The sequence below is a fragment of the Babylonia areolata genome, chromosome 24 (genome assembly GCF_041734735.1).
Source record: "Babylonia areolata isolate BAREFJ2019XMU chromosome 24, ASM4173473v1, whole genome shotgun sequence".
Lineage (NCBI taxonomy): Eukaryota > Metazoa > Mollusca > Gastropoda > Neogastropoda > Buccinidae > Babylonia > Babylonia areolata.
Window position 1 is genome coordinate 29,476,697 of NC_134899.1, and position 9,749 is coordinate 29,486,445.

The window sequence follows — 9,749 nt, forward strand, 5'->3', positions numbered from 1 at the left end:
GAAATCTTGTGGTATCTGACAGTGTGCAGTAGATTGTTTCTAACATCTAGTACCATTCGTAGGAGCGATGACTACCTTCATAATTGTGTCTCAGTAGATTGTCTCTAGCATCTGGTGTAGTTGTAATAATGACTACCATACTTTTATAACTGTTGTCTCAGTAAATTGTTTCTAGCATCTTGTATGGTTGAAGCAATGACTACATTCATAATTGTGTCTCAGTAGATTGTTTCTAGCATCTTGTATGGTTGAAGCAATGACTACATTCATAATTGTGTCTCAGTAGATTGTTTGTGGCATCTTGTATGGTTGAAGCAATGACTACATTCATATCGTGTCTCAGTTGATTGTTTCCGTCATCTAGTATGGTTGGAGCAATGACTACATTCATAATTGTGTCTTATTGTCTTTCCAGAATGAGCAAGAATGAGTCTTTGTACAATAAAGTTTATCAGGAAATGAAAACAAGCAAAACAAAAGACATGATGTGAAAAAAATAATACTGATTTTGAAAAAAAGAAAAGAAAAAGAAACAAAACTCCCAGAGACATGAGGTGATGTGACTCTGATCTGTGGTTCTACAGCGGCCACCACAGCCTCCAGCTTCTCGTCGTCAGACAACAAGGATGGCCAGACCACCCCCCAGCTTCCACTCACCATGGACCAGCTGTTGGGTAGGTACCTTGTCCTCCTCCCACCCTGTTGTCTCTGGGTGGATGTACCCACTTTCCTGACGGTGACACCCTGTTGTTGTCTGTGGGTGGATGTACCCACTGTCTTGACTGTGACACCCTGTTGTTGTCTGTGGGTGGATGTACCCACTTTCCTGACTGTGACACCCTGTTGTCTGTGGGTGAATGTACCTACTGTCCTGACTGTGACACCCTGTTGTCTGTGGGTGGATGTACCTTCTGTCCTGACTGTGACACCCTGTTGTCTGTGGGTGGATGTACCCGCTGTCTTGACTGTGACACCCTGTTGTCTCTGGGTGAATGTACCCACTGTCCTGACTGTGACACCCTGTTGTCTGTGGGTGAATGTACCCACTGTCCTGACTGTGACACCCTGTTGTCTGTGGGTGGATGTACCTACTGTCCTGACTGTGACACCCTGTTGTCTGTGGGTGAATGTACCCACTGTCCTGACTGTGACACCCTGTTGTCTGTGGGTGGATCTGTGGGTGAATGTACCCACTGTCCTGACTGTGACACCCTGTTGTTGTCTGTGGGTGAATGTACCCACTGTCCTGACTGTGACACCCTGTTGTTGTCTGTGGGTGGATGTACCCACTGTCCTGACTGTGACACCCTGTTGTCTGTGGGTGGATGTACCAATTGTCCTGACTGTGACACCCTGTTGTCTGTGGGTGAATGTACCCACTGTCCTAACTGTGACACCCTGTTGTTGTCTGTTACCCGGTGTCTCTGGGTGAATGACTGTGACACCCAGTATTATGTGTGTGTGTGTCCATTAGTGCTGAACACAGGACTACAGAGGAGAAGTCTGGGCGACAACTTTGATGAGCGTCTGACGGCCACCCACTCCAGTTTTATCACCACCGCTGACAACCAGTTCATCTTCGCCTGTGGATTCTGGGACAAGAGTTTCCGTCTGTACTTCTCGGAGACTGGTATGTCGCCTTGTTTGTGTGGTTTGTAGTCTGTGTGTGTTGTGTTATGTATTTAAGTTTGTGTTTATGTTTGTGTGTGTGTGTTTTGGTAGTGTGTGTGTGTGTGTGTGGTAGAGTGTGTGTGTGTGTGTGTGTGTGTGTGTGTGTGCACATGTGCTTGTGTGTGAGTGAGTGGTAGTTTTGTTTATTTAATGTATTTTTCTTGTTTTTGTTATTGTTTTGTGTGGGTGTTTTTTTGGTTTATTTTTTGGCATCTGTGGGATGCTTCATTCTCATGAAATGCACTTTTCTCTTTCAAATGTTTATCATGGTATCAGTTGTTTGGATCATATTTGCATTTGCAGCTAATTACAACAGAAATTGTAATGACATCAGAGACTGTGCAGTGAGTAACTGTTTCTGATTTACAGATGGCCTGTAGATTAACACATTTCTGTTTGAGAGATGTTTTTGTCGATTGTGAAAAGTGTCTGCAATTTGCACTTACTCTGTGGCAGATGAAGAGTGAATGTTGTGCTTTCTGTAAGAAAATCTTCGCTTTTGTGTTTTTAAAGATAATGTTTCTATCATGTGCTTCAAGTTTTTTCATTATGTATTTTGGATAACGGTATATATGCGTGTATGTTCATGTCTACGTATGGATATGTATTTATGCGAAAGTGCAGTATAGTGCTGATTTAAAGTGTGAAAAGGAAGGGGTGCAAACTACATATCTTTAAATCATTATTCATGCACAGATAGTTTGCAAAATGAATATGCATATAAAATAAATGTGTGTGTGTGTGTGTGTGTGTGTTTTTTGTTTGTGTGTATGTATCTGTGCATGTATGTTTTATGTGTGTGTGTGTGTGTGTGTGCTTGTTTGTGTATGCGCTCACCAGCCAAGATCCTACAAGTGATCTTTGGTCACTACGACGTGGTGACGGTGGTGGCCAGGTCAGAGTGCAACGTGAACCAGGACTGCTACATCGCGACGGGCGCCAAGGACTGCACGGTCATGGTGTGGCTGTTCAACGCCAAGGCACAGGCCATCATCGGTGACAATGGCAGTGAGTTCAGCTGCTGCGTAGTTCACATGGCCACGCATCTTTGAAATGAAGAGCTGGAGATTTGTTGTAAAAAGCTTTCAAGAATCGGAAATTAGTTGGACAGATAGAATTTCTTTCACACACACACATGCACGCGTGTATACACACCCGCACACATACATACACACACACATGTGTACAGATAGATAGATTGATTGATTGATTTGATGGGCGCAATAGCCAAATGGTTAAAAAATTAGACTTTCAATCTGAGGGTCTCGGGTTCGAATCACGGTGACGGCGCATGGTGGGTAAAGGGTGGAGAGTTTTGCGATCTCCCAGGTCAACATATGTGCAGACCTGCCAGTTCCTGAACCCCCTTCGTGTGTATACGCAATAGAAGATCAAATACGCACGTTAAACATCCTGTAATCCATGTCCACGTTCAGTGGGTTATGAAAACAAGAACATACCCAGCATGCACACCAACGGAAGTGGAGTATGGCTGCCTACATGGCAGGGTAAAAACGGTCATATCACGTAAAGCCCACTCGCATACATACGAGTGAACGTGGGAGTTGCAGCCCACGAATGCAGAAGAAGAAGATTGACTGATTGATTTATAGACAGACAGGCAGCTAGAGAGATAGATAAATAGGTAGAATAGATAGGTAGATAGACATGTATGTAAGCTGATATGTATCAATTTGTGATATATACACTCACACACACACACACACACACACACACACACACACACACACATATATATATATATATATATATATATATATCACACTTTAAGCAGTCTGCATTCACGCTCACACAGGTCAGTGTCTGTGACCCCATCTTTCTCCTGTTAGTTTCCTCTACTCCTTTCTCATCCCTCTTCTGTCCTTGTCCTGCAGTCTGTCTGTCCCTCCTCCATCTTTCCCTTTCTGTGTGTCTGTCTCTCTCTGTGTCCCTGTCTCTCTGTCTCTGTTTGTCTTTTCTTCTCTCTCTGTCTCTCCCGATGTCTGTGTCTCTGTCTGTCTGTCACTCTCTCTGTCTCTGTTTATGTTTTTTCTTCTCTCTGTCTCTCCCAATCTCTGTGTCTCTGTCTGTCTGTCACTTTATCACTCTCTGTCTCTTTTTATGTCTTTTCTTCTCTCTCTGTCTCTCATTATCTCCACGTCTCTGTCTGTCTGTCTGTCACTCTGTCCCCCTACTCCCCTTACCCACTCCTACCCCCACTCTCTCTCTCCCTCCCTCTCTGTCTCTCCTCCTGACCTAACTCACCCACCCACCCAGCTGTCCCACCGTCCTGCATCTCCCAGTCAGGACACCAAACACCAGCATGCACACCTGACCTGACACGGTGGTTCACCTGCTGCCTTGCAGGTGTGGAGAGCCCCACGCCCAAAGCTGTGCTGACGGGTCACCAGGCAGAGGTCACCTGCCTGGGGGTCATTGCCGAGCTGGGCATCGTAGTCAGCGGCTCCAAAGGTTGGTTGTGGACCAGAGTTTGAACTCTTTTGTTGCCAAGTTTCTCTGTGAAAAGCTCGCTCACCACCATGGAGTATGTTAGACTCGATGCTCTGTTACACATTCTGGTTCATGTCAAAGCAACACTGTGTTCAGTTCAAACTGGGTCAAGGGGGGAAGGTTAGTCAATGACCTGTTGTGCAGGGAAGTTGGCTGCTGCAGCTGTCAAACTTTGCTACAATGTGAAAAATGGTTTGTTTAAAAACAGCATGACCCCTTGATGTTGACTTAAAGTCACCTGTGATGGTGGACTAACAGTCTGTTGGCTTGCACCTTCTGTTCAGTTTCAGTTTCAGTTTCTGAAGGAGGCATCACTGCATTCTGACAAACCAATATGTGCTACACCATATCAGCAGTTGTCTGACAGCAGCACAACCCAACGTGCTAGTCAGGCCTTAAGTGCATGCATATTTGTCTATCTGTCATAGTGGATTTCTTCTAAAGAATTTTGCCAGGGGGCAACACTTTTGTTGCCAGGGGTTCTTACTCAGTGCGCCAAGCGCATACTATACACGGGACTTCATTATATCAACTCATTAGAATGACTAGATGCTCAGTTTGATTTTCCAGTCAATTCAGTTTCAGTTTCAGTAGCTCAAGGAGGCGTCACTGCGTTCGGACAAATCCATATACGCTACACCACATCTGCCAAGCAGATGCCTGACCAGCAGCGTAACCCAACGCGCTTAGTCAGGCCTTGAGAAATTTTTTTTTTTTTTTTAAATAATAAAAAAATAAATAAATAAAGGTGAATAAATAATAGATAGGTTTACAAAAATAAATAAATAAATAAATAATAATTATAATATATATAAAAAAAAGGTAGTAGTAGTAATAATTATTATAAGATAATAATAATTAAAAAATAAGAAATAAAATAAATGAATAAATAAGACAACAATGATGATAAATAAGCAAATAAATGTAAAACATGAAGACACACATTTCCAGTCAAACTTAGGAGAAAGGGCGAGAGTGGGAATGGAACCCAGACCCTCGTTTATCCTCAGCCCCTGGACTGGTGAACCTTGGTGATTTGACATCAGTGTGATGGGTGCAATAGCCCAGTGGTTGAAGCGTTGGACTTTCAATCTGAGGGACCTGGGTTCGAATCACGGTGACGGCGCCTGGTGGGTAAAGGGTGGAGATTTTTACGATCTCCCAGGTCAACATATGTGCAGACCTGCTAGTGCCTGAACCCCCTTCGTGTGTAAACGCATGCAGAAGATCAAATACGCATGTTAAAGATCCTGTAATCTATGTCAACGTTCGGTGGGTTATGGAAGCAAGAACATACCCAGCATGCACACCCCCGAAAGTGGAGTATGACTGCCTACATGGCTGGGTAAAAACGGTCATACACGTAAAAGTCCACTCGTGTGCATACGAGTGAATGCAGAAGAAGAAGAAGAAGAATGACTAGATGCTCAGTTTGATTTTCCAGTCAAACTTGGGAGAAAGGGCGAGAGTGGGAATGGAACCCAGACCCTCATTTACCCTCAGCCCCAGGACTGGTGAACCTTGGTGATTTGACATCAGTGTGGCATTGATTTCCTTTCACCAGGGTGTCACTCATTTTGCTGATCCAGATTAACAAGAGTCCCTAGAGGAGGAAGTCCAAATGAAGGAAAGTGACAAAGGAGAGAGTTACCATTCTTTACTTATTTATTTATTTATTTATTTATTTTTTTATTTTTTTATTTTTTCTCAAGGCCTGACTAAGCGCGTTGGGTTACGCTGCTGGTCAGGCATCTGCTTGGCAGATGTGGTGTAGCGTATATGGATTTGTCCGAACGCAGTGACGCCTCCTTGAGCTACTGAAACTGAAACTGAAACTATATGTTAATGATTTGATCTCCTGGCCTCATTGCTTATTAATAACAAAGGGCTGCCTTTATTGAGTCTTGAAAACTTTTTAGTACCTTTGACATGAATATCGATGTTGGTTTTTGTTTTATTTCATCTCCTTTGACATCTTTTCTTGTGTGTTCATGTGTTTTTATTGCATAGTATTTATATTTTATCTTCAACACCATTCCATTATCCATAGTCCAAAGGTCTTGAAAAAAAAAACTGGTAACAGCATTGCTTTCATTTTTGCCTTCATTTCTGTCATCATTCAGTATGGTTGAGATGTTGGTGAATACGTCTTGTGTGTGTTTATTCTGTGTGGGTTTTTTTTATCTCTTATGTTTCCATATGTTCAAAGGAGGATTGTGGCAGAATGGTTAAGACGCTTATCTGCCAATATAGTGTCCATAAGTGTCTTCGTTCAAATCCCAGTCACCCCCTGTCTCCCCAGTTCATCTAGAACATCAAATTGAGCATTTAGTCATTCGGTTAAGACGATGATCCAAGGTCCTGTGTGTGGCACACACTTGGCACACTGAGGAAGAACACACGGGAATATAGATGTTGTCCTTTAAAAAAATTCTCAAGAAGAAATCCGCTCTGATAGGTACACAAATATTTATATAAGCATACACTATATAAGCATACACTCGAGGCGTGTATAGCATGTTGGGTTAAGCTGCTGTTAGGCACCTGCAGATGTGGTATCGCATTTATGGAGCTGTTCGAATGCATTGGCACCTCCTTGAAAAACTGAAATTTTTGTAATGCTGTTCTATGCCATTGTATACTATTTTATGTGCTTTGTTTCGTGGGAGGCACATAGTGCCCATATATGGGAAGTTTGCATCATGCAAGTTCTATGTACTGTTACTATAATTAGAATTGTTTTAATTATCTTTGCTATCAGCATCATCATTATAGTTGTCTTTATTATTATTATTATTGATATTGATATTTTCGGTATAAGTATTTTATCATATTGAATTGTATTACTTTTTTTGTCACAGCAGAGATCTGTGTGTGAAATTCAGGCTGCTCTGCTCTCTATAGGGTACAGCGCAGCACCACAAGACAACACCGCCTATATTTCTACTTCCCTTTGTTTTCTGACTGCGAGTGTATTTGTTTCACTATCACAGGTGGATTTTTCTACAGAAACTCATGGCCACCCCTTTTGTTGCCATGGGTTCTTTTATGTGAGTGAAGTGCATGCTGCACACTGGACCTTTTATCATTTATTATTATTAGTATTGTTACTTATGTAGCACTTATCTTCAGTCAGCGACCAAATTCTCATCACTTTACTAGACTCCAGGCAATAAAAAACAACAACAAAAAAACACAACTCATTTGCAGAACAGAATGCCCACCTGAGCGAACTGACAGCTGCCTTTAGGCGCTCATCATTCATTTCCTGTGTCAGTCAGTCAGGCTTCAGTCACATGCACATGAACTCAAGTGTATCAGTGACTGAAATGCTGTGTGTGTCAGACGGACCGTGTCTGGTGCACACTCTGATGGGAGACCTTCTGCGGTCGCTGGACCCCCCGGACAGCTGCAAGTCCCCCCGCCTCATCACCATCTCCCGCGAGGCCTTCGTGGTGGTGACCTTCGACAAGGGTCACGTGTGCTCCTTCACCGTCAACGGCAAGCTGCAGCGTTACATGCACCACAAGGACGCACTGCAGGTACCCACGAAATTTTTCTTTTTTCTTTTTTTTGTTTTTTTGTTTTTTCTCCTTTGTTTTTTTGTAGACAGATGAGTTGGTACTTGTTTAACTCTCTCCATACGAACAGCGAAAGAGACGACGTTAACAGCGTTTCACCCCAATTACCATCATCAAAATATTGCAAGCGGAAAGCTCTTATACTGAAGACGTGAATGTTGACAAAGAATACCACAGTTCTGACAACGGAAGCTAAAGGTTGGGTCATTCAGACACCCACTGGACATCCGAGGGGTCTGTGTAGAGGAGAAGAGAGGACTGGCCGTTCTGAGTGAGTTAACCCATTCAACCTAGGAAGTTTACAGCCTCAGCAGATTCTCCTGTCATACTGATGCAGAAAAATGAAGAAAAATATACTAAAATTTACTGTTTTTTCCTCCAAATTGACACATGGAGAAACAGCCGGTTAATACTGTAGAAGTTAGTTCCCTTTGTTTGCAGTTTGTGCGTATGTAGGAACATGTACACTGTTTTAACCTTCTAGTATTTGCACATGTTACTGAGAAACTAGTCCCAGTATTTGAAGCTTTTCACACATTTTTAAAGAAAACATGGTTCCTCAAGTACACAAAGCATGATAGAGTTACTGTTCATTGCAGAGCGTTTATATTTGGCTGAAGTGTTCACAAGTCATTGTGCTTTGTTCACTGAAATGCGTGTCCTACATACATGTCATGCTGCTGTCAACTCTATTGTCACCAAATAAAAGTAGAATCACAATGACATCATGCAGTTTGTGTACAGCTACCCTCTACCACGCACAGTATATATTTGTGAGTCATCAATAGTAAGTACAGTCCTACCTGAATGTGTTCCCCACCGAGCCAGCTTTCTGTTTACCTCTATATGTAAGTTTTAGCTTTCATCTCTCTCAATCAGACCTGCACATGCATTCGAATCGTGCATGTTTCTGCAAAAGATTCAGCTCTATATAACTACTTTTATCATTATTGTCCATTTGTCATAATTTTAGAACATGTGCACCAATATTTTACAACAGTCAATTCAGAAACACAATTTTACTGATTATTTTTCTGGCTTAACCTTCTTTCAGCATTTGGAAGGTACTTGGCCTGGAGCAGTGAGAGGACTTAGTTTTACTAAAGATGAAATGGGTTAAGCCATAAGGGAAGCATTGTGTTGAGCCAGTTTTACTTGGTTCAGGTCAGTTCAGTTTCTCAAGGAGGCATTGTATTTTGACAAATCCATATATAATACACCACATCTGCTGGGCAGATACCTAAACAGCTGCTTACCCAATGCGCTTAATCAGACTTTGAAGAGAAAAGTAAAAAAAATGATGAAAGATAAGATTTTAAAGAAAAATGAATAGACGAATGAATAGAAAATGATAGTACATAAGTAAATTGATACAAAAGTGAATTGATAACTATTAATAATGACGATAAGAAAAGGTAAATACATTAAGATACGGTGCAAGGAAAGATGAGTAGAAGGCAAAAGACTGAAATAAAAACATGAAAGAAAACAGGCCACACTCAGTAAACACCCTATTGTGTGCACCCACGCAATTCTAACTTGGTATGGAAAGGGTTAAAACATAAAAGAAACACTGTGTTGTGACCCATGCTTGTAAACACGTGTGCAGGCTCAGACACTGAGTCGTGACGGGAACTACCTGATCGTGAGCGGGGATGCTGGGGTGGTGGAGGTGTGGCGCATGCACGACTTCACCCTGCTCTACACCTTCCCTCAGTGTGACAGCAGCATCCGCTCCCTGGCCCTCACGCACGACCACAAGTCAGTGTCTGTGTGTCTGTACACATAGTTTTTCCTTATCATCATCTGTCAAACATGTCCACAAGTCAGTGTCTGTGTGTCTGTACACATAGTTTTTCCTTATCATCATCTGTCAAACATGTCCACAAGTCAGTGTCTGGGTGTCTGTACACATAGTTTTTCCTTATCGTCATCTGTCAAACATGTCCACAAGTCAGTGTCTGTGTGTCTGTTCACATACTTTTT

At 42.3% G+C, this 9,749-nt stretch overlaps 1 protein-coding gene across 7 annotated transcripts in view; it reads left to right on the forward strand.

The window, feature by feature from the left end:
- The window catches only part of LOC143299082 (neurobeachin-like), a 299,752-nt gene that overhangs the window by 279,016 nt on the left and 10,987 nt on the right, over positions 1-9,749 (forward strand). For all 7 annotated transcript variants that reach the window (XM_076612191.1, XM_076612194.1, XM_076612192.1 and 4 more), the window contains 6 exons: positions 585-674; positions 1,475-1,630; positions 2,512-2,679; positions 4,039-4,143; positions 7,528-7,724; positions 9,373-9,524. In XM_076612191.1, the coding sequence (XP_076468306.1) occupies positions 585-674; positions 1,475-1,630; positions 2,512-2,679; positions 4,039-4,143; positions 7,528-7,724; positions 9,373-9,524 (868 nt within the window). The remainder of the gene's footprint in view (positions 1-584; positions 675-1,474; positions 1,631-2,511; positions 2,680-4,038; positions 4,144-7,527; positions 7,725-9,372; positions 9,525-9,749) is intronic.